Source organism: Mauremys reevesii, linkage group 13, assembly GCF_016161935.1.
Source record: "Mauremys reevesii isolate NIE-2019 linkage group 13, ASM1616193v1, whole genome shotgun sequence".
Taxonomy (NCBI): Eukaryota; Metazoa; Chordata; order Testudines; family Geoemydidae; genus Mauremys; species Mauremys reevesii.
This window is the reverse complement of record NC_052635.1, coordinates 38,164,519-38,189,363: the sequence shown is the minus strand read 5'-3', so window position 1 is coordinate 38,189,363 and position 24,845 is coordinate 38,164,519. Positions and strand designations below refer to the sequence as shown.

Genomic DNA, 24,845 nt, shown 5'->3' with positions numbered 1-24,845 from the left:
TGGAGAATCTGCTCTTTTACATCTAAAAGTGCAGAACAGAGGCAACAGAAGGAGATTTACCTGCACCCCAATAAGGTAGTTCTGCTACACAAAAATATACTTCTGAACATGTCTAGTCAGCAAGAAGAACAGTACAATCTGGATTTCTGAACTGCTTCACCAGAAGAGCTAGAAGACTTAACTTTGATATGCTGGCTGCAATTTCAGAATTTCAAAGTGTCACCTTTGTTTGCCTTCCAAAGTACCATTTCTCTGCCCAAAGAGATTGTCTTTCCACCAAGAAAAATCAGCCGGAGTTTATGCTTCTGTATTTTAAAGCGTTTTCTCTAGTGCTGTTTTATTTTACATACTGTCATTGCTATTCTTGCTTTTCAGAGCAAGAAAGTAAAATGTTTTCAACTTGGAAATCATGAATGCTAAGGAGGTTTATTTTTTGTTAGTGGTATGCCACATTTCTTACCGGTGCTTCCAGCGAAATATGAGTTAAGTTGGAGTCTTTCCATTGATTTCAGTGGGAGTTGTATTGGGACCAAAATCAGATGGAACCGACTGAAGTAACATTCTAAGGGGGTTTCAGTACAATTTGTCATTACAAACAAAGACAAGTGGACTTTCTAGCCCTCCTGGTTGTGAAGAAAACTTCCCATATGTGACCCAGGCAAATACTGTAAGTTTCCAGAGACAGAGAATAAAGCATTAGCTACAAGGCAGCTGTGAACTGTCTTCTTTCATCTAAATTGAGGGTTTACACTGGACCCTAATGATGACTATTTTCCAACTGATTTTTCTTTTTTTTTCTTTAAATCCCACCATACACGGGGTTGGAATTAAGTCACCAGGAATGATGGAACATGAACCACCAGGTGAGAGATGGAGCAGTAGCCACCAGGGGCGGGAGGGAAGGGGGAACATGGCTGAGGGGGAGTCACCCGATAAAGGGAAAGAAATGGAGGTGCATCCACCCAAAGGAGAGGAAAGGAGGACGATTCAACAGCCACCAGGGATGAGTTATGCTGATGAGTACAGTATAAATGCCGGGGTGGGTGGACATGTAGATTAGGTAGAGAACCACTGGAAGAGTTGAGTGGGACATGAAGATTGTTCCCCTACTCTGCTCATAGGAATGTGGTGTAGGGTGAATAACTCTTGTCAACTATTCTGAGATTCTCAGAAGAAAGGTGCTTTACAAGTGCAAAACTCAGTTGAAACTGACATGCACCTGTGTCTCTGCTCAGCACTGTTCTGCTTTACCATGCCATGGAACTTGCTATAACTGGCATGGAGCAGATTGGAATCCCTAGCACCAAACAGTTTCAAAACAAAAAGGAAAGAAAAGAAATGTGGATTAAGAGGTTAGTCACCAGAAAGTGAAAACCATGTCTGGAATTGTTAGAAATAAGGCTTGCTTGAAAATAAATATAGAATTATTCACCATGGTAACTATTGCCCTATTGCGTTAGTGAATATCGATTTAACATTTATCCTGAGACTAATGCTGTGAAATATTTGGTCTTTTTAATGGACACCTATTTATTTAACAAATCTTTGGGGAGCTGTTGAGTTTTTGTGTTTTTTCTTTTCTTTTTTTTTTTTCCAAACTGCCTTGACCTATTTTCTGAAGAAAATGAATTGACTCCTAGGTTTAATTATTTCTATTATGGGTCGTTTTTTCATGGTATTTTATATGAACTTATACTTAGTATAATAATTACATTGGGTAGCTCAAATGCTTAACAGATTTTGTTAAAATCTGAAGTGTTTGTAGTAAGGCCTAAAAGCAAAGATTTAAACATGTAACTGTATACGTGCAGAAGGAACTTCTGTTTTTTAAATGGAGTAAAATTATATTATAATCAAAACACAGCGAGAACAGAAGATGAATTTATGCATCTCAGTTCATCCAAGGGTCTCAAAACACTGCGAACACTCATGAAACTTCACAAAACCCTGGGAGGTAAAATTAACCCCATTTCATAGATGGGAAAACCTAGGCACAGAGAGGTTAAGTGACATGCCTAGGTTCACACTAGGTTTGTGGTAGAACCAGGAGAACCTAGAGTTCCTGAGTGCAAGACTATGCTCTAACCACCACATTACTGGGGGATTAGTAAAATTAGTACAAAGTTCGGAATAAATCAGTAAAGGTCATCTAATGTTCTTTAATTTTTACAAGCCCCATCTAGAATTACTTTAATTATTCATTCTTACATCACATCGGAAAAATGTTGGTTGTTCCTAAGGCCACACATAGCTCTTCTGATTAAATTCGGTAGTAAATGTTGCATTTTTAAACCAGCATCAACTTGCAAACAGTGATCTATCTATTTATTTAATTATTTATCTTGGATGAAAGGTTAAGAAAATGTGTGAACTTGCAGAAGCCTAAATCTGAAACTGGAGCTTATATCTGCCAAAGCTGTACAAAACTTGTAAAATCTCCCCTTAAAACAAGAAAGATGATTCACAGGAACTCTTGCCCCCACCTTTTCCCAGCCACAAAGAAAGATGTCCTTTCATCTCCTGTGCCTGCTCTTTCTTACTCACCTACAGCCTGCTCCTGCTTCCAATTAAGTCAATTGCAAAACTCCCATTTAGCTAAGTCTGGGCCTGATCCTGCTCACCCCAAACTCCATTGACTCCAATTGATAACTACCTAATCCTAGCCTCAAGAGGAAGTTTGGCTGTGCAAAGAGTGCAGAGGCCTAAATGAGAAAGTCTATATCCTGAAATGCAGTAATTATTTATCAAACATGATGCAGAATGTCACTTATTCTTGTACAGGAACATGGATGCATATTAGAAGACAGAACACAGAGGGTTGAATGGTTAATTGCAAGATTAGTCTGAGAACGTCAATAGTTTCCCATGAAATGTGAGTAAGGTTGTATTGTTAACATTGACTTATTTATGACTATACTACACACTGTAAGTGTGAAGGCATATGTTAGTTGCAAGTACAGTAGTATGATCTAGGCTTAGCTCACATAACTACAGAGCTTTTTGGGCAAGCAAGCAAGGTCCATTGAAATAGGGTCTTTGCTATTCAGTTTCCATCAAAAGCTTTTTTGGAAGAAAAGATCCAGTTATCCAAGCCTCAATGAAATATGTCAAGTCATTTAAGGCTGCAGAGGCAAAACAGAGCATTCCTCTTTAATGTTTCAATTCAGCAAAGCATTTAAGCATGTGCTTAACTTTAAGCACATGTTTACTACTTTGCTGAATAGGCTTCGACTGCTGGATCGAGGCCCTAGTTAGTTTAGTTGAGCATCAAGTTAAACTGGCTTTTCTTAGATATGAAACCAACATTTAAATTCTCTATTTGCATTTCCATGTCAGTAACAAAACCAATTTTTTGTGTTTTCATAGTGCTTAACAAAGGGGATCTTGGCACACTTTGCAGCCATTAATGAATTGAACCCATAAGGGAGATAGGGATTACAGACAGGGAAACTGAGGCACACCTTAACGAGCTGGAAGAAGACAGTGCTTTGGCTAAAGCACAGAGTTGGGAACCAGAGGATTACTGTTTTTTTTCCCAGTGCTACCACAGACTTCTCATGTAACCCTGAGCAATTGATTTAGGCTAAAACTTTCAAATTGGGGTACTCACATTTAAACACTTCAATCCATGTTTAGACACCTAAAAATTGTTGTGATTTTCAGAGTTGAACTCTCCCAGCTCCCATTGACGTTGGGGTGCTCAATGCCTCTGAAAAAGCAGACCACAATTTTAGGTACCTACAAACATGCCTAATTGAGGGAGCCACCCAGGGTTGAAAAGCATAGCCTGACTACAGGATATGTGCTCCACAGCCAAAAAAATAACTCTGACCTACTGACTCCCAGTCTGTGCCTTAACCACAGACACTACCTCCTCCTAGTTCCTTAACTCAAAGCTGTATTCTGTGCACTCAAATATGCCTTTTACTATGGAAAGAAAAGTCTGTTGAATTGGCAGAGTGACCTAATAGATTTTCTTTGCCATCTGTAGTTCTACAAAAATTCGTATCCTTTTAGCACTACACTTTTAGGAACCAAAATCTAGCTTCTTAAGGCTCATTTTCTATCTGATGCAAGACTTCTTCCCCCTGTTCATACTGGACTAGTTATTGTTGGAGATACCTACTGTCAGATGGCATAGTGGTAAGCCTAATCAATCTTTCAATAACATGTCTCTTTCCATCAGGCATTTTCCTGAAGGGTAGATGGAGATAGCCATCTCCAAGGAGTATAAAGGATTATTTGAAACCACATCGTAAATAATCATGTGAAAAAAAATCCTATTTTCGGGTGGGTGAAAATAAAAGTTCAAACTTGCCAATAAGTAAATCATGCCTGACTCCAAGACCATCTCCCTTCATCCTCCATGATTTCTATGGCTTTGCAAGAGATTTTGGTTTTTAATTTGGTATTCACAGTTTGTATTCTTTTTATTTAGCACAATATTCATGATAGCATCTTTAGGGAGCATAGGCCCAAGTGAAGACCCTTTAACTACTTCCAAGTACTAAATCGTAGTTATCAAGAATTATGGGAAAATATGCCTTCTTGGAAGATAATTGAATCTGACGTTATCTCTCAGTAACAGGATTTACCAAGTATTATGGGACCTTGTTCACACCACTATAGTAAAGCGTGTATCAGCATTTTCATTATAAACCCCAATTTTCACAGGTCTATTTCTCAACTGAAAAAAATCACTCCTGATTAAAACTTGGCACAAAACACTCATTGTGGGGATGATTCCTCCTCTCCCCCCTTATATCTGTCTAAAAATTAAACTGGGCTGGACATTTTTAAATTAAATGACAATGGAACTGTATCTCTTTGGATTATTTGTTGAGGTTTGCGCCTATAAAGCGAATGCTGGTTCAGCTGACAAGTGATTAGACCATACAATATCTAATTGCTTTTGGTGCCTTTACAAAAATAAAATAGTGACATGGAATTTCTGAAGTCATTGAAACTCCTGTTCATAAGAATTACCAGTGGCACCATCATGCCTTGGCAAGCCTCAGAGTGACCTTACAATAAACCCAATCTTGTAACTACTGCACATACACACAAAGTTTGCACTGAAATTTTCCTGCAGAAAGACCACAGGTTCAAGATTTATAACTTCAGAGCCTGAATCAATGGCAAAACTCCCACTGACTTCAATGACAGCAGAATCAGGTATTCTGTGTTTTCCTCAAAGCTTTTATTTTTCACACCTCCACATTCCCTTCCCTGGAAAGCTCCCCCAACTTTTCACTTAGCATCTATCTATACAACCAAATCTGCAAAGCCACAGGGATGTTGCTATACTATAATGCCCTATTTTGTTTCTGTCTCTGCTGAAGGGACCTAGTCATATTACACAACCGTGATAAAGCCCTGTATAGTCCAAGGCCAAAATTTTCAAAAGAGGGCACTGATTTTGTATGCTTCAAGTAGTTAGAAATTATTCAGGGCAGTGGTTCTCAACCAGGAGTCTGGGGTCCACTGGGGGGCTACAAGCAGGGCCAGCGTGAGACTTGCTGGAGCCCAGGGTAGAAAGCCAAAGCCCCACTGCATCGGGCTGAAGGAGAAGCCTGAGCAATTTAATGTCGTGGGACCCCGTGACATGCAGCCCCACACAGTTGCCCTGCTTGCTACCCCCTAATGCCAGCCCTGGCTTTTATAGCCTGAAAACTAGTTGTTGTGGCACAGGTGGGCCATGGTGTTTTTATAGCATGTTGTGGAGGGGTCCTCAGAAAGAAAAAGGTTCAGAACCCCTGATTCAGGGAAGGTTAAAAATCAGCATTACCTTAAGAGTGTTCTCTGGAATGTGCATTTTAATGTACATTACAGATTTCCTAAACACATCTGTACATAACAGTGGGTCACAACAGCATTAACCAAGAATACAGTATTTCTGGGGCCTCATTTGCAGAAGTGCTGAGAAGTGTAACTTCTGCTAAAGTCAAGGGGAGCTGTGCTGCTCTGAAAAGCAGGGCAGGGACTTGCACAGCAAACCTGTACTGTGCAGACTTCCTTACAAAGGAAGGAAAACCTTCTAGTAACAGGTTGAAGTGCAACGTTCCTGCATTTGGTCGTGAAATTTATGTAAATGATTAATAAAAATGTAATTAATTTATTATTGTTAAAACATATGCAGTGGGAATTGTTTTAGTGATTTTTTTTTCAGAATACTCTCACAGTAATCAAAGATGTATAGTAATTGGGAAGTACATTTGGCACACTGCGGTGCTTCGCAACAGCCTGATTCTTATAACCCCCTTCATTATAAACTGTGCTGCCCCCTACCCCAGTATAAGGAGAGTCAGGATGATCTTCTAGGAATCTAGGGAACTGACCTGGTGCTGGGAGCCGGCACACCTAATTTCCATTATTACACCGCTGTGGAGCTGGAGCAGCCACCGTGGCGTTACTCTGGATTTACACTAGCATCGTTTAGGTCAGAATTTGGCCCCAGGGTTCGATTCCTGACCGTCACCGACTTGCTGCGTGAGTTCGGGGCTGCAGGCTCGCCGGGGGTGGGGATCTGCGCTAGACGCCAGGGGAAGCGGGGGGCGATGTGCCACCAGCCCTCGCTGGCCTGCAGCCCCAGGCCTGGCAGGAGTCGCCTGCTCGGGGGTCTGGTGTGGGTGTCCCCGTGTGCAGGTGGCGAGCTCCCCCCTTCCGTTCGGGTGCGCGGGACGGGCAAGGCGCTGAACGCCGCTCCCCAGGGACGGGTCATTATTACCCACACCGCCGGGAACGACCTGCACCACCACCGCTCGGGGCTGCCGCGGCCAGCCCCCGGAGAGCCCGCTGCCCGGCCGGGGCTCGCCCCGAAGCCCGCCGGGGCCAGCGGGAGCCTGGGGGCTTTGGAGCGGCTCCGCCCGGGCACGGCACAGCAGGGAACAAAGCGACGCCCCGGCGAGCTGCGAACCGCACGCGCCGCCCGACCGAGCTCGCCCCACACTGCGGGCCCGGGTCAGGGGCAGCGGCGCTTGGCTGGGTTCGGGCGCTCCGCCTCCCGCGGGGCGGGGATTGGCCAGCAGAGCCGTCACTCACCTGCCTCCTTCTCCCCCCCCGCGTCTATTTCCTCCCCCTCCCCGCCTGGCGGGGCGAGGGAAAGGGCAGTCCCAGTCTGGCGCTGACGTCACCCCGTCTGCCTGCCTCCGACGCCCCGTTCCATAGGAAGCTGCATCTCCTTGGACTTGAATGAGGAGGAGCGAAGGGGGCGGGGCGGGGGGAGCCGCTCGGAGCTTGCCCGGGCAGGAGCGAGCGAGAGAGAGAGAGAAAGTCGCGAGTCTGTTTCACGCACCCAGCCCTGAGCGAACTTCCCGGGCGGGCGGGCGGGCCGGCCGGCGGGGGGAGGGGAGGGAAGCCAGCAGAGCCCGGCTCGGGTCTCCGTCTCTGTCCGTCGGGGGCCGCCTTAGGAGTGGGTCGCAGTTCCCCCTCCCCCCCCCCCTCCAGCTCCAGGAGGAGCCCGGCTGGATGCGGCGCTGCCCGGGGAGCCCGGCTGCCTTCCCGTTCTTCGCTCTCCCCCTTTGGTAAATGTATCGCTTGATGGGTGTGAACAGCACAGCGGCAGCCACCCAGCCCAATGTCTCCTGCACATGCAACTGCAAAAGGTCTTTGTTCCAGACGATGGAGATCAGTGAGTACTTGCGCCTTCCTTCCCGAGCCCGCGGACCCGCCCGCTCAAGTTTCCTCGCTGTCGCTGTGGGTTTGGGTCCGTCCCCCCCCCCCCCCACGGGTGGATCGCTTTGGGGGGTTAGAAATACAAAATGTCCAGAATCTTTGCTGCTCCCCGGTCCTGGCTGGCAGGCTCTGAACTCCGGCTGCCTTTCCCCGGCTGCCTCCCGGAGAAGGGAAAGTTGTTTTTTAATTTCTTGTTAAAAACAAATATTGTTTAATTCCCCCGCCCCCCACCCCGGTACACCTTTTCTCGTAACGCGCCGCAAAGGAGCGAGTCGCGGTGATGACCTCTTAGGTGTGTGTGTGTCACTTGTGTGTGTTTTAATCCGATTTCAGCCCTCTCCTGCCTCCTTCCCCCCAATTCTCTTACTTCCTTCTCCTCCACCCTCGAAAGTTGCGGCTGTATAGGTGGGAATCAATGTATGTGGTTACATTTTTGAAAGATCTCAATGTATGTAAGGAACGAACTCTCCCCTCTCCCCAGGGCACTTTGTGGGGGACTTTCAGTTGTAGGTGGAGTCGGTGTATTAAGTGCGGACAGGAGATCGGACAGACTTCTGTGCATTCTCCTGTGTAGTCAGAAAGGTTGCGTTGCAGGGAGGGTTTGCTGCCAGGTTAGTGTTCCTGGGATGGCAGGGGGAGAGGGAGGTCTCTGTCTGGGGAAGGGTGAGTTCTAGTCAGTTTCAGCTGGCTGCTTCTCTTAGCTTTGTCTCTGCCTGCGCCCCCAAGGCAGACGGGGAAACAGACTGCGAGGGCTATTTAAAGCACATGCAGAGTCCCAGCGTTAGGCTGGCGGATCCAGTAGCTCCAGGCGTCCTTTCCTCCCCCAGACACACACCATCCCTCTTGTTTTATTACAACGCTTCTCCCCCATAATTGCCCTGGACCTGACATCCCAGGTATCCCTCACTGTGATTCCCTCTTTTCCTCTGCTTCCCCCTACCCATTGAGTTATTCTATTCTCCTCCCCTACCCTCATTTAGATTTTGCAAAGAGCAGGATTTTGGGGAGTGCATTAGCTCCATTCTTGGTTATTCCGTTGCCTGTTCCTAAAGGGTGCAGTTCAGATGATGTGGCTGTGATAGGGAGATTATGCGGGTCCCACTAACCTTCTGTACTAATTCCAGCTTTGAAGTGTACAGTCAGCTGTTATTTTATATCTTGATTTTAGGATGATAAATCAGTGAAGTTGCAGAAAGATGTCTGTATTTTTCTCCTTTCTTTTCTCTCCCCCTACCCAAGATGATAACAATGGTGTAGTAGTAGCATTAAGCGGTCTCATCAACTTGTCTGTGGTGTGTGTGTGTGTGTGCGCGCGTTTGGGAGGGGGGATATACATGTACATCCAGCGATCTAGAATTTGTGACTATAAATAGTAATCGCTAGGTCTGAGAAGTAGATTAAGACCATGTCTAGCCTGCAGGGTGGTTAAATAAGTCAACGTTTTCCTGCCTGTCTGAAGGGGAAGAGGGCCTGGCTAATAAGCTGTATTGTTAGACAGACTGTGAAACCAAATACAGAAAAGCTTGGGTCTGTTCACAAAGGTCTGTGAATACCTAAGGGGTAACTGCAGGGGCTAAACAACTTGTAGAGATATTGCTAAAGGGTCAGAGTGAAGTAAAAAACCATCAGGCAATAGAATTCAGTCCTTTTCTTAGTCTTTCTGCTCCAGTTTCTTTTGGTCTGCAGACATTTCCAAATATGTGTCACATCCTAAACTATTTAACATGAATGCATTGATGTGTAGACACCCATGTATGATCCTGATCACACTTGACTCATTAGCCAGTTTAACATATGCTGTTGCCACATATTGGGCTGAGTGTTTTCTCCAGGAAGACTCTGTCTGGTATTTAAACATCACAAGTACTATACAAAAGGTAAAAATAACAAAACACCATGTCGTTCTCCATTCTGGGCTCTGTCAAGCAGTCTTGGTGTCTTGACTTTGGTGAGCAGAATACAAACCTCCTAGACACAGAACTTCCCCCCCAAATGATGTAAAGTTTTTGCTGGGAGAGCAGTGTCCGGTTCTGCCTATCAAAAACCTCTCCTAATTAAAGATGAGGAAGTCCATTGAAATGATAGAATAGCTCCTTAATTTAAAAAGAACTGTTGCTATTTTTAATGGCTTTTCCATGCTAGCCCTGATCTTTCATCTGTTGCTATTTAGGATTTAGAATATTTATGAGTCACAGCATCCACACATTAATAAAACCTAGCCATATTAATGTGGTTTTGTTATAAAGCTGTGCGAGGAATTTGCTTGATTAGGACAAAACTGCATTTAATGCTACCTCCATATATAATGTTGAGTAGTTTGTACAATGGACAATTATTATCCATCTTCCCCCACTCAGCATATATATATATATATATATATATATATATATATATATATAAAATCCTTTTCAAATTCATCATTTTTCATTTAGGTCCTTCCCCTCAGCTAATAATGTAAACATAAACATAATGATATTTGGGCTGACACTTAGGCAGTTTGGTTAATTTAGTTGTCTGCTCTTCCAAATAGACAACATTTCTCTCCCTTCTGATGAAGTGATGGTCAGGAGATTTTGACCCATAAGGTTAGTGTTGTCAACACTTGAACAGATAAATATTGCTTTTAGATATCTTGATTAGACACTACATTTAAATTAGATGTATGCGTGTAGTTATTTGGGGGTTAGAGGGCTACAGACAGAAATGGAGCAAATATTTGGAAAAGTAGTTTTTTGTTTTTAAATCCATAAAAATGGAGTAGCAGTGAGTACGTTGTCGGACCAAATATCTCCAGTTTTGTGTTTGCCATTCTGCCTTTTGAAAATGGACCGTATGGAGCTGAGCTAGAAAGCGAGCTTTGGTTTGGTGTGAGGGGTTTTAGTTTCGGGGATAGGAGTGTTTTTGTAGTTTTTTGTTGTTGTTGTTTGAGAAGTTGATTGGCTTTTCTAGCTATTACTTTTAAATTTATTGTCTGGAAACTCAATCTTGTCAAAGTGTTTCAGCCTGTGTGGTTTTTCTACATCTAGAAGGCCAGATTCTGATCTGATTTACACCCTGTGCAACGCTATTGGAGTCAGGGCAGAACCTGAACCTGGGTGTGTTGGTGCATTGAGTGGAAAATGGAAATTTGGGGCACATACCTGCCCTCACTTACACTCAGGCAACCCTATTGGGCCAAATTAGTTCCTGGTGTAAGTAGGTGAAAGTAAATTGAGCTGTACCCATTGATGCCAGCAGGGAATTTTGCCCATTGTACAGAGAGGGTTCAGGACAGTATTGGGCCCTTAGGATTTTGGATGGTCAGATTCCTGCGTTTCCCTGCACATTCTGGGCTGACTCAGGTTGTTTGAATTTTGAAAAATCTATTGGCATTCACACGCTGGGCACTAAAACGTGTTCATCTTGAATTTTAAAATAAACTATGCCCTTTGTACAGAATGCACCTTTAATCTTGATTTAATCTCATTCGTGTTCAGACAAAACTAAACTGGATTTGCCTGATTTTATTAACACTACCAATACTGAATAGACCATTATTCTTTTTTGACTATAACAAACCATGTTAGGTATTCATACCCAGCTGTACTATATAAATACGTAATAAAGATATGGCTCTCTTTTATGCCAACCAGTGAATGAATGTAAATTATTTCTCTGTCCCGCAGCATAATGAATCTGAGGAACTTTTTATTTTTTTTAAACTAGGTCAGATCAAGGCAGTGATGATGTAAAAAGTAGCACTATTAAAAGAAATAGCATCTGTACGGTCTGTCTTTTGAAGAAAAAGTCTCTCCTACAGTCTGACTCATGGCATGAGTTTTTTTTGGAACCGTTTGGGCTGTTTTTGAATCTTATTCCTTGATTATATATATAATTTTTTTTTTTAGAGGTACTGGCCATTTTCAGATTTTTGTCCAGTTTCTGAAAGACTCCACAGCAGACAGATGCCAATCACTGATGTTGCTATTGCCTGTGTGCAATGCCAGGAAGAATTAAGAAGAAATAACAGTTTTTTGCACAATCTCTTTCAGTAAGCTGGAACCAGTTTTGCTAGAAGCTTGTATGTCATACTGTTACACTGCTTAGCTCCTCTACCAAACAGTGTCTTTCTAATACTGCGCTCTTTTCCTATGCTGTCAGTCAATCAGCACTGTGATCCTGATCCAAAACCCACTGAAGTGGATGGAAGCCTTTTCAATGACTTCATTGGCCTTTGGATCAGGCCCGTAACATTAGTTCTTCTATTTATTTTGTAGTAGGTTACTTTAAATTGCTGGCAAATAGCTAATTTCTGTGAGGCCAGAGTTGTTACCTTTCCGTGTAAAACGGGACTAGCTACACGAAGGTTGCTCCTCGTCTGGATTTAATAGAAGAGTCAGAGTTGTGCCTCCACAGGACTGATTATTAGCAGAGTTTTTCACTGGCTATTTTATCTCTTTAAAATAACTATTTTAACTGGCCCTAAAAGTAGTCAATTTTGTATCTGTAAATATACTGTAGGAATGCGGCAGGAAAGTAGCACAACTGCAAAAGCTTTTTAATTTAACCCTCTCTCTATAAGTAGGTAAGCTGTGAAATTGACTCAACAATATTTTGGTGCAGTCTTTAGTCCATATGACAAGCATGAGTATTTAGACAGATTAAAGCAGGTGGCATCTGTTGGTGGCACTCTGGGATTAGAATTGTAAAAGAGTGTTTTGGTTTTCTTTTGCATTTTTTTTTTTTAACTCCAGGTTCAAAGTCTTGACTACTGTAGTGACTAAAGCGAGTGCTCTGAGTGTATGTTTATACTACCCAGTTACAGCCTGGCTGTAGCAGCACCGTGACGTGGGCAGTGTAGACATGCTTTATTGCCAGGGTAGAGCTCTCCTGGCGATTTAAAAAAAAACAAACCAAACCCATCCCGAACGAGCAGTGGTAGCTTTATCGGTGATAAAGCGCTGTCTATACTGGCGCTTTTCAGCACTAAAACTTTTGTTGCTCAGGGTGGTGTTTTTTCACACCCCTGAACGGCAAAAGTTTTAGCGCTGAAAGTGGCAGTGTAGACAGCCTGAGTTGCTGTACTGCCAGTACTCTGCGCCACGTTAAACCAGACAGACGTCTTCTCTATAGCCCTAATCAGCTGGCCGGGTGAAGGAGGTCAGGGGTGATTTTAGTGTTGGCTGAGTCTGTAAATAACTAATTATTCAGCTGAATAAACAAATCAGTGCTGCACCCTTCATTCAATAGCTCGCTTTCCTGCTTGCTAAAAACAGCAAAACTGTTTTTATTCAGTTCCATGTTCTCCATGGACAAGTCTTGTGACTGCCCAGTTTGTCCAGCACTAGAGTCATTAGCACTGGTAATGGGTTCCTTGTGAATGCCAAGCAGGGTTATTTTAGACTACAAAGGAAGTCTAGGCTGCCATAGGTAGGGCTGGACACCCAGGACCAGAGAATGCTTCTGCGCTTTCTTAGAACTTCAACATGCTAGCGTGGTGCAGGTGCAAAACACTAATGACTTCAGTGGGAATGCTTAAGGGGTAAGGTGCTATTATTCACAATGAGTAAGGTGCCGGTCCGTTTTCTTTTACTGATGTTAACCAAAATATTCTGCAGATTTATTATTATTATTATTAAAGTAGTTAAAATATTCTTTAACTAAGGAAATAAGAACATTCTCCTTACATCCTTACAGCTGGAAAGCAGATGCTATACACAAATTTAAAAGTGGCTTAGATTGCCGGTTTAAAACCATTCCGAGTTGACCATCTGAGTGGATTTCTTTCTGAAGGTAGAACTTTTAAATCTTTGCATTCTTGAGTTTAATAACCAAATACAGATGGCTCACCCTGGTATCATGTCTCCTTTCCGCCCCAAAACTATTTCTTTTCAAATGTGTGTCATCATTGACATCCCGTGTCAATGGCAGCACTTGACCTGTTGCTCTCTGTTGACTGAAAGAATCTGAGTTACTATAATAATATTGACTTTTCTGTCACACAGTATAGTTTTTGACTAAAGTTTTCATAAGCAAGACCAGTACATGTCAGAGAATGGCCCATAAACAGCACAGGTCTGCTACCAGCTTTTAAAAAAGCTGCTGTCTCTTTACTTTGTTGCTGAAATCTCAATTTGATATATACAAACCACAGTCAGGAGAGTTCTGGCTCTCTTTGGTTGTGTCTTTACTGGGGAGGGGAAGTATGTTTTTACAAAGATAGCCATCTCCTGTAAAATCCAAGAGCAGACAAGGAACAGGTTGTATCTACTTTAAAGAAAGCACTACCAATGCTTTGTCTCCACTGGGATGTTACATAGGTATCTTCAGCTAGCTATCTCTAGCTCTGTTAAAAACATAACTTTTTTTTTTTCAGAGAAGACATAGATATAACTTACCTTCTCTCCCTACTGTGCCTACATATCACAGGGGTCTTAGAATGATGATTTATTATGTGCCCCAGGACAATGACTTCAATCTTTGTGCTTTATTCCCTTCATTCAGTGTTGATTATAAAAGAGATGGAGGAAGAACCAGTATCAAGTACATTTAAAAGAAAGAGAGTCAGACTTTTTTCTTCTTCTTCTGTGCTGTACTCCATGTCCTGATACCACAAGGTGGGTCAAAGTCAGGTGGCATGCATTGGAAGGGGGGCACCTGAAATCGTGTATAATGCAAAGCACTGACATGATACAGCTAACTCTTCTTTTCGGTCGGTATTGTGGTAGATTTAGGAGAATATTTGAGATAAGTTTTGTTACTCTGTATCATGGAGGTGTGTGTTACTCACTGAATAAGTCTTTTTTTTTTTAATTATTTTTAGGTGTACTGAAATTATATCAGGTTCTTGAATACTAATGATCGGAGTGCCTGATGGATGTTGTAGAAATGCATTTGATAAATAGCTACATTAAGTAGGGACTGAGGTTTTCTCTGCATTTTTCAATATTTTAAACAAATAATTTAGCTTGATTTTCCTGATTTCTTTGAAAATGTAAGGAGTAGGTGCCTAAAAGAAGTAAGTTCTTCTTTTAAATTATTATTTTTTCTTTTGCTGTTGCTCTCCAAACATGCTAAAATCTCTTGGTCAGAGAGCTGGCAGGCTCAATGGAATCCTCGAATGAATTTGAAAACCTACATTATTAATGGATAGGAGTAAGAAGGGAACCACATAAATATATAGTGACTCTCTCATGGACAGTAGCTGCGGTGATCTAGATTTTGCCCATGCGGTAAATAGTTGTACAGTCACAGGTGTTGGTCTTGTTTCAGTTTAATATTACCAGTTATAATTTAGTAACTCTGATCAGCTAAAGGGCTATTTACCTGTAATGGTCTTCAAATAAAAACCATTTTTCAATTAAGAACATTTGCTTTGTATAAAGAAATGGCACGTGTGGCACACTTTCTAATCCAGTACTTTTTAAATTCTTTGGTTCAGATGGTTACAATATGTCTGTTAGCAGCAGTATTTATTTTGCCTTGTTACTAGCAACTCTTGGCATGGAAGGCAGACAAGTAGAGATGTATAAGGGGCCCTCTGCTGAATTATGTATATTCTCTGTTCACACGGGTATACTCCTTAAACAAACATGCAGCAAAGGGGCTATTAATATTAATGGGAGTTGTATGCAAGCACTAAGACCAAGATCCAGAGAGAGAATGTGCCAGTTCGTTCATTAGAGTCAGGGGCTACGGGGAATGGCTCTGTGACCAAATTGCTGGGTGATCTTGGTCAAGTCATTTGGGGCAGATCCTCATCTGGTGTAAATGGTGATAGCTCCACTGAGATGAATGATCATTTACACCAGCTGAAGATCTGTTCCTTGGAATCAAATCCCTGTTGAATCGATATCAATGAAAAGTGAAATCCTGGCCCAAATGAAGTCAATGGGAGTTTTTTCACTGATTTGAGTGGAGCCGAGACGTCATCCCAAGACTCCATTGAACTTCAGTGAGACCAGGATTTGACCCTTCATCTCATGGTGCCTACATTTCCATCTGTAGCTTCTTCCCTACTTCACAGCTGCAACAGTTAGTGGTCTTTGATTGATTGAATTCCTTGAAGAGTGGTCAAGGTATAAGTGCAGAATATTACATTGTCCAAACACACATACTGTACAAATAGTGTTAGTATTTGAAAGGCTAGCATAGTCATTTACAGGGTGCAGGGGCGGCTCCCGGCACAAGCATGCCAAGCGCGTGCTTGGGGCGGCAAGCCGCAGGGGGCGCTCTGCCGGTCACCGTGAGGGCGGCAGGCAGGTTGCCTTCGGCGGCATGCCTGTGGAGGGTCCGCTGGTCCCGCGACTTCGGCAGACCTCCCGCAGGCTACTGCCAAATTCGCGGGACCGGGGACCTCCTGCAGGCAAGCTGCCGAAGGCAGCCTGCCTGCCGTGCTTGGGGCGGCAAAATGCCTAGAGCCGCCCCTGACAGGGTGGGATAGATATAATTTGTATACCTGTTGATTCTGAAGTGTTTTCAACAATTCCAAAGGACTACAGGTTGGTTTTATTTTTACTTCTTTGGTAAAAGGTAATTTGCTTAACACTGCCAAAAATAACTTAAAATAAATTCGATGGACTTTCTGAAGGCTATTGGATAATTTGAGGAGGCAGTATCTCTTTTCAGATAAATTTCAGCTGTATCAGTTACCCAAATCCTCTGAATAAGGATGACAAACTATTCCAGGTAAAAGGGGCTTTGATGGTTTGCCAAGGAATATAGCTTAGAAGGCTGCGCTTTGATCTGCATTTTAAATGTTTCTTTGTAATGAAAATTTTTCGTAATTTTCTTTCGAAGTCTGTGATGCAGAGATTTGTTTTTTGTTAAAAAGAATAGCAAAAACATATTACCAGACATTTATTATTAGTTCCTCATCTGTAAAATACAGGATTTCGAGATCTCCTGATGAAAAGTGCCATAGAAGTGCTAGGAATTATTATTTATTATCTACCTTGGAGCCAGCTAAAAATTCTAGCTCATCACATGCAGTGGTATACCTCCTAACGGCATGATTACGCCAAACAGGAAATTAGTAGTGATGTTAATTTATTATCAAAGCTTTGAGTTTCTTTTGAATACACTAACTTTCTCCAGTGAGAAACCTAAACTGGCACTAGCGTTTTGAACACTGTATATTATACAGGACTTACCTTGACTATCTCCCTTCTACCTAATGCTGAGGGTCTCTGATTTAGATTTTTCTCCCTAAATAAGATACATTTTTATTATTTAGCAAATAAATCTGCTTAGTCTTGTATCTCACATATTAGAAGATAATGACTTAAATGAACATTTCAGACACTTTGTACAAATAATTTGCTTGGTTTCCTTAGCTGTTCAGAATCTTTTCTACAACCTCCACCTCACCTTCCTGACCAAATTAACAATTGGTCCCCAGAAGAAGTCTAGGGTGCTTGTTATCCACATAATCTCTCACACATGCAAAATGATGGCTGTTGTGTTTGATGGATGTAACGTGGATCCAGGTTTATCTAGAACAGGGATCGGCAACCTTTGGCACGTGGCCCGGTTTGTTTACTTGCCGTGTCCGCAAGTTCAGCTGATTGCGGCTCCCACTGGCTGCGGTTTGCTGCTCCAGGCCAATGGGGGCGGTGGGAAGTGGAGGCCAGCACATCCCTCAGCCCCTGTCGCTTCCTGCCGCCCCCACTGGCCTGGAGTGGTGAACCGCGGCCAGTGGGAGCCGTGATCAGCTGAACCTGCAGACGCGGCAGGTAAACAAACCAGCCTGGCACCCTGGCGGGCCGCGGGCCAAAGGTTGCCGATCCCTGATCTAGAAGAAAGATGGATAGAAACACAGAAGACATTTAAAAAAGGTTTAATTTAATTTACTTCCTGAACATAATCCTTCTTTCTTGAAGCTGATCTGTGCAAGATTTATTTTTTGGTTGGGAAGCTGATGTCCTTAAGACCTAGAAAGTAGGCTTTCGCAAATAGCTTCACCAGTGCCTTCTAGTACTGACTTGCTGCTTTTCTTCTGCTCCAGTCACAGGACTTTCTAGGGCAGAGATGTCCAACTGCCCCGAGTGGTAGCTTTCTGCTTGTGGGCATTGGTCAACTGGTGTTCAGAAGAGACCAGCTCCATTCCATTTGTAATCTAAACTAGCATGTGAACCCAGGTCTCCAGATCCATGTAATACTTAGTCCCATATGAATGCCTTAGGGCAAACAATGTCTTGTGTATATTTAACCTGTATCTTTCTGCACCCTTCTCTAGAACTAAAATGTCTTCCTTCAGTTTGACTTTATTATGCCGTGCACGTACTTGAGATTGGATGCTGATATTGGGCTTATGGGTGCTCCTGGCCATGTATCTTGTAAAACCTGCAAGCATGGTAGCTGAATTTACAAGTGATGCGTGCTCACATGCCTGATATTAGCACTGGGTCCTCCTAAAGCTTATTTCTGTTTTATGACCTAATAGTAATTTTGCAGTATGTGTAGTAAAAATTTTGAGACTCATGTATAATTTATACAGTAGAACAGTACCCTTGAACTTTAGAATTTGTATTTGATAAGGTGCATTTATGCTGTATTTAGAAGAGTTTTCTTTTTTGAGATGCATTTTAATGTCAGTTGGACTATAGATTTTCACGCTCAGATTAGCACAGAATTTTTAACTTCTCAAGATGCTTGTTGAAGTTATTCTGTGTGTATTGGTGTATTTCTGTAATGCCTTCAAATTGTGTGTGCGCGCAGGCGTGCACAATATACGTACAATGCTACACAAATCACTTAACAAAATTGACCACTATTCTCAATTATATATAGCTAATTTAGCACTTAAAATACATGCACAAAAGCATTTACATGGGCAAACATATTTGCGGATGCCAGGCTATTAGTGCTGTTTGTTTGCATCTGCAGCTTGAATATTTGGGCATGTAATATGGAATTGCCCTTCAGCAGGTGCAACTTAATTGCCCACATTTGCAAACTCGACTCGTGCAAGCCAACAAGTAGAATTTAGCTTGATAATTAAATACGCACATGCAAGCTGTTGATTAACCAACAGTTTTAAAGTTACTAAAAGTGAAAATATTTAATTACAAAAATCTATATACATTTGCAAGGATATATGCAGGAATTGTTTTGTTTTTTGGGGTTTCTTTGGTCTTGTATCACTTCTTCATGTGCTGTCCAAAATGTCAAGTAGACACTTTGTTACTGTAAGCTCCTGCAAACATTGTCAGTAATAATTCTGTAAAACTATTAATCAACTTTGCATGACACTGTGCAAACAGACTGAGTAATTTCTTTGTTCTTTTCATTTTACTTTGTAATTGGTGTCTGTAAAAGCCCAAAGGTTTGGTCTTGTGGAAAGCATGATTCATTTATTGGTGTCTGTGCCGACTAGTTATCTTTCAGTAATTCCAGAGTAGTGCTACAATCCAAGAATGATTCATACATGGCTAAGTGCACAAACAAATGGGGTCATGGCCATCTGCAGAAACTTTTCTAATCTATTTATGGTATCAGAGAAAGAAGTGGGTGTATGAAGGATGATGGAATAGGTGTCAATTACACTGGTGAATGTAACCAGTTAGACAACGCTAACCATTACTTAAAAACCACTTTCTTCTTGTTGCTAAGGCTCATTACAATAGATTACATTTAAATGCTGTCATTTCCACTTAGTGACCCAAGTGTACTGAGAGAGTGATTTTTTTTCTTTAAATAAACATAACTACAGTGGTAGTTCCCTTCAGCCAACCTCAAAATCTAGAGGCTGACGTTAATTGTCTGTGTAGATATTGGCTTAATTCTTGCTCTCAGGGTTGCACTGGTATATGCCATTATTCCATTGCACTCAGAATTTGGCCCAATACTTGCATGTTCGTGAGCAGGGATAGCATTCCATTTTTACATATCCAGCAAAACTTCCATGGAACAGCTTAGAAAAGTAAACACAGGGCAAGTGGGTCGATTCTCCTCTCAGATGCAGCTCCATTGGCTTCCTTGGTGTTATCCTGTCTGAGTGGAGAGCTGGTTCTAGTCAGGACATCTATTCTGGAGTGACTTTTTCTCCTTTGCATTTGACTGGTGGTGAGAATTAATTTCACTCTGTGCTCAAGTGAATGAATGCGTCAGTGCTAAGTGCACCAAATATTCAAACGGTGCTCTGCTCAGATAGAAACTCCTGGGGTCTGTCTTCTGTTTGGGGGATTCAAAGTTGCCTCAGCGTTGCTTAGCCGTGTAGTAAAGCCAAACACGGGCACCGCCGTGGCCCTTGTTGCCTGTGCTGCCAGAAGCAAGAAGGGGGGTTGCAGCGGGTGGGAGAGAAGGGAAAAGTCCTAATAAGAGTATCAAGGGACAGATGTTGTAGTAATAACAACACCTAGCTCTTATAGTAAACACAGTGGGCAAGATCTGCTGAAGGGCAATTCCAGTGTACAGATCTCAAAGTGCTTTATAAATACCTCTCACAGGGACGTGGGTAAGCATTATACTAGAGATGGGGGGTGAGTGGCAACATTAAATGTAGTTCATGAAATTTGCAACATGCCCAAGTTCAAGGGTACCCCTTTCCAGGAGGGGTTGAGTTGGTCACATCTGTGGTGCTCTTAGCTTACAGAAGAGTAAATTGAAGCCCAGAGGTCAGTGGCTTGATTACTCAGTAAGCTGAACATGTGCACTAGGGCTGGCTGAGAAATGGGAATAATTTGGCACAAACTTCATCAATTTTTGAAATTGAAATTGTAAACACTTTGACTAGCTGGACATAAGAACGATCTTACTGGGTCAGACCAATGGTCCATCTAGCCCAGTAGCCTGATTTTCAGCAGTGGCTAGTGCCAGATGCTTCAGAGGGAATGAACAGAACAGGGCAATTATCGAGTGATCCATTCCCTGTCACCCAGTCCCAGCTTCTGGCAGTCAGAGGTTTAGGGACACGCAGAGCATAGGGTCGTGTCCCTGACCATCATGGCTTTTTTGTATACTTGCTGTGTGTGCGCCCACAAATGGACCAAACAGGAAATAGACTCCAGGAGGAGAACTGACGTGGACTTTTGCTCAAACACTGATGGATCTCTTCTGATGTCTGAATTGTATTCCTCTCCCACTCTCACTTTATTTAAACTAACAGACTGGGTAATCACGTGCTAGACTTACCTGCAGGGTGTGGGAAGGGAGCCATGCCTTTTGGATCAAGTCTCATGAGACTTCTAGCCGTTGAACATTGGGGCCAAAATTTTCTAACCTGAGTACCTAAATTAATGCTTCTAAATCCATAATTAGGATCCTAAGTAAGCGTAGCCTGATTCTCGGATGTGCTGGACACCTGTGGCTTCCACTGACTTGAATGGGAGCTGCAGGTTCTTGCAACCTCTGAAAATGCTTGACTGTTTTCAATCCCAAAGGCTAGGATTGCACTCTTACAGCGAGATTTTTTTTTTCTAAGTGCTCAGCATTGGCCTAACTCTGTGTTGAAAGAGTTTGAAAATCCAGCTTTTAATGTGTTGGGTTGGGATTTTTTTATTTTATTTTATTTTTTAAAAAACCTTCAAATGGAAAACATAGTGAAGTCATATCCCAAACCTCTCCTGCTCTCCACACACCTCACCTGTTCTGCATTCCACGTGCTGCTGTTGCTGATCCTAGACACACACTAATGTCTAGTGGAGTTACTCACACAGACTTGGCTAATCTGCACATTCCTTTGGTGTGTGTGGCCAAGGGTGGGGTCCCTTGGATGGAGTTAGTGGTTTAAAATACAAAGGCCCCTGTTGCCATCACATGTGTGCAGGAACACCCATAATACAGTAGCTGTGCTCTCGTTAATCATGTGCACAAAGAGGGTGGCTGGGTGGGAAGAGGTTTGATCTGGGGCCTTGGGGAGCTGAGATGAATTCATAGAGGTCTTGGCTGTCCAGTTTGCACATTGTAGGGGGAAGGATTTCTGAGCAGGAGAACATTCTCTGGTTCTCAGTAAAGCATTTGGGGTGAAATCCTGGCCCTCTAAGCAACTGGGAGTTTTGTCATTGGCTTCAGTGGGGCCAAGTTTTCTGGTGTCTCTGTGCTTGCTCTGTCCTGTTGGTGCATGGTAGGCTTGATGCCACATTACACCTGCTAGTGCTTTGAGAAGGCAGTGATGTGAAACGTGCACATTATAGGCCCAATTATCAGAGGTACCAATGACCTCAAACTCCAGGGAAGTCAATTGGAGCTGCAGGGGCTCAGCTCCTCTGAAAACCAAGTCCTAAACCTTTTGTACAGGTGTAGGAAATACTGCGGTTCCTCCTCTCCTCCTTCCCAAGTCTGAGAGGGAGCAAACAGCCTCACCTCCGCCTCTACTCAGTGTCTCAATTGGCCTCTGTGCTCCACTGGCTCCAATAGCCCCTCCTCCCCCACTTCCCCCCAGCATATACAACATCAGTCCCTTCAAAACTGAGCTCAGCTCTGAGGGAACATTGGCCAGTAAAGTTCCCCCTTTATAATACTTAACCATACGTCACATTGTTCTGTTTTACTCATTCCAGAGTGAAAATTAGTTTAGGTTTTAATTGTTCCCAGTTTAGGATACAGTATCTCCTTTGTACTTGTCTTAGACCTGTAGTGGAGACTTTTAAGGAAAGGTACCTTTCCTATGTGGTACTATATAACTTGTTGGTATATAGTAACTTCAGAGACTAAAATATTCTTGTTTTGTGTCTCTCTCTCATGCTCCTAGTTTAGTGTAATATTTTTAATGATTTTAGCTGGTCGCATATGAAGCGATGAAGCCTCATTCTCCAACCCTGGAATGACTGACGCTTTGCAGTATATCTGAATTGCTCTTGCTGCAGCTTTTGCCATCATATCTTGCCGAGAACTTTAATAATGCAGAATTCTAGGGCCGTGTCAACTGAAAATAGTGTTCTCATCGGACATGTGTCGGTCATTGCCACAGGACTGAGTTGTGAGGAAAAATAAACATAATGGTCAAACTGAATTGGATAAATTCACTATGTCCTTTTATTAGTTGTTGGGTTTTTTGGTTTTTTTTTTAAAGAAGCTGCATTCATTGATATTTAAGTTTTGAAAGAAGGTATTTCAAATTTGAAGGAAACATGCGTGAATGGGTCTAATTTAGTTAGTCAGTTATGGAGCCAGAGGGGAATGAACCCTTAAGGAGGAATAATGAGTAAAGAACTAGCTGTTCTTGAATAAGAGTAGCAGTTGTACCCGAACATTAAGGAACTTCTTTATTCACTTGACCATCAAGCTTTGTTGCACTCCAAATGACAAGTGTACTTCAGTCTCAAAGAGCCTATGGCTTTGAAGAAATCTTGCATCAGCCTATATTCTTTTTTATTCACTTGGCATAGGTAGAATCAGAATGTGCTCTGTGTGTGCGCGCGCGCGCGTCTTCCCTGACTACATGTTTAGGAATTTTTTTACTGCAGCCTTATATTAGTTTTGCATTAGACCAAGCCCCAGTCTCTTCCAAAAAAAGATCTCAGGTGTAAGGCACAGGTCCACTTAAATGAAGAGGGAAAAAAAAACCAACAACAAATTAAGCAAAATTTGAAATTAGCTGTTACAAAAATAGGTACAGTAGGTCTGTTGCACAATGGTTTTTATGGCTTCTAATGTTAACGTCATAATAAAATCCTGTATCCAGATCACTCTAGTTGAACTGAAAATATGAGGGGCATCATAAGGAAAACAAAACAAAAAAACCCCAAAACCTAAGATAATAGGAATAAAGTTATAGGGAAAAAAAATTCCTGTTTGCCAAACTAATCACATCTGTTGTATTTTGTTTTGCTTTTTGTTTTTTAAGAAGGCTGGGAGATGACATTACTCTTCGTTGTATTTGCAAGCCAAACGATATCTGTCATGTTCATTCTCTCAGTATTTGGTGGTGGGTGGAGTGTAAAGACTTTTTTTTGTTAATTGTTGTTACTGGAAGGTGAAAAATGCAAACTCTCTTGCAGCTGTACTCTCTAATTGTACTGATGCCAAGAGCTGCAGCTCAGTTTTCTAGCTTGATCAATGCTGTTAGTTTAAGTAGTTGGATAATTTAGTAGCTCTAGGCACTTTTGTCTGACTAGCGTGAGCCTGGATTGCTTGCTTTGCCCCTCTTGGGAAGGAGAGATGGGGACTTCCCTTTGAATACAAGGGTTCCCCTGCCTCAAACAACTGTCAGCTGACACTTTCTGGGGCCGATACCCAACCCTTTTGGAATTGAGGGACAAAGGAAACCGTGGATATGATGCTTTGACTTTCCAGCCTCACGTTAAGCTAGGTCAGGGGTCGGCAACCTTTCAGAAGTGCTGTGCCGAGTCTTCATTTATTCACTCTGATTGAAGGTTTCGCGTGCCAGTCATACATTTTCATGTTTTTAGAAGGTCTCTTTCTAGAAGTCTATAATATAGAACTAAACTATTGTTGTATGTAAAGTGAATAAGGTTTCAAAATGTTTAAGAAGCTTCATTTAAAATTAAATTAAAATGCAGAGCTCTCTGGACCGGTAGCCAGGATCCGGGCAGTGTGAGTGCCACTGAAAATCAGCTCGCCTTCAGCACCTGTGCCATAGGTTGCCTACCCCTGAGCTAGATGCTCTTTCCTGTTGCCACATAAAGCCTTTCACTCTCCTTACTGGAGGGGCATAACATTAGCCCTTCATCCAAAGCATCTTCTTTTCTTTTTTTCCTTTTTTTTAAATTGGGCTTGCTTACCGGATATTGCCCATGAAACTAGGTACTAGGTATTCAGGGCAAAGCTTCCATCCATACAGCTGTTAAATAGTGGGATGAGCACTCCTTCCCTTTATTCAACCAGTTGTTTAACAATTTTTCTCTGTCCTGGGTGTTTGTTTGGCCTGTCTTCAACTTTGGCTAAGGAGTAGCCGGGTGGGACTATGACAGATCGTCTTCCTAGGATGTACAGGCCTCTGAAGTGGGGAAACCACGTTTCTTTTCTGAGCAGCATCTTAACCAATACAAGAAATGCAGAAATAGTGACTTCTAGGAAGGGGAAAAAAGGAAGTTGAGCTGTAAGGGGAGACTTGATCACTATTCTGCACTTGTCCATTTAATCTCTCAAACAGGGTTCTCCCACTCCCAACAGGAGAGGAATATGTATACATACAGTATATATTTTTCAATCACTTTTCCTTTCTTATGAAGAAAGGATATGATTATTTAGGAGAGGAAGGATGGATTCCTCATATTGCTGGAGAAAAC

The 24,845-nt window shown here is 42.4% G+C and overlaps 1 protein-coding gene across 3 annotated transcripts in view; it reads left to right on the top strand.

Moving 5' to 3' along the window:
• The first annotated feature begins 7,112 nt into the window (after positions 1-7,112).
• The window catches only part of PMEPA1 (prostate transmembrane protein, androgen induced 1), a 71,226-nt gene continuing 53,493 nt past the window's right edge, over positions 7,113-24,845 (top strand). Inside the window, exons 1-2 of one of the 3 annotated variants that reach the window (XM_039499214.1) lie at positions 13,377-13,446; positions 14,158-14,270. Coding sequence is in view for 2 of the 3 variants with exons in the window: in XM_039499213.1 (XP_039355147.1) it covers positions 7,528-7,630 (103 nt within the window). In the remaining variant the exon portion in view is untranslated. Of the gene's footprint in view, positions 7,631-13,376; positions 13,447-14,157; positions 14,271-24,845 lie in introns of those variants that run through there. The other 2 variants (XM_039499213.1, XM_039499212.1) reach the window with 2 other exon arrangements.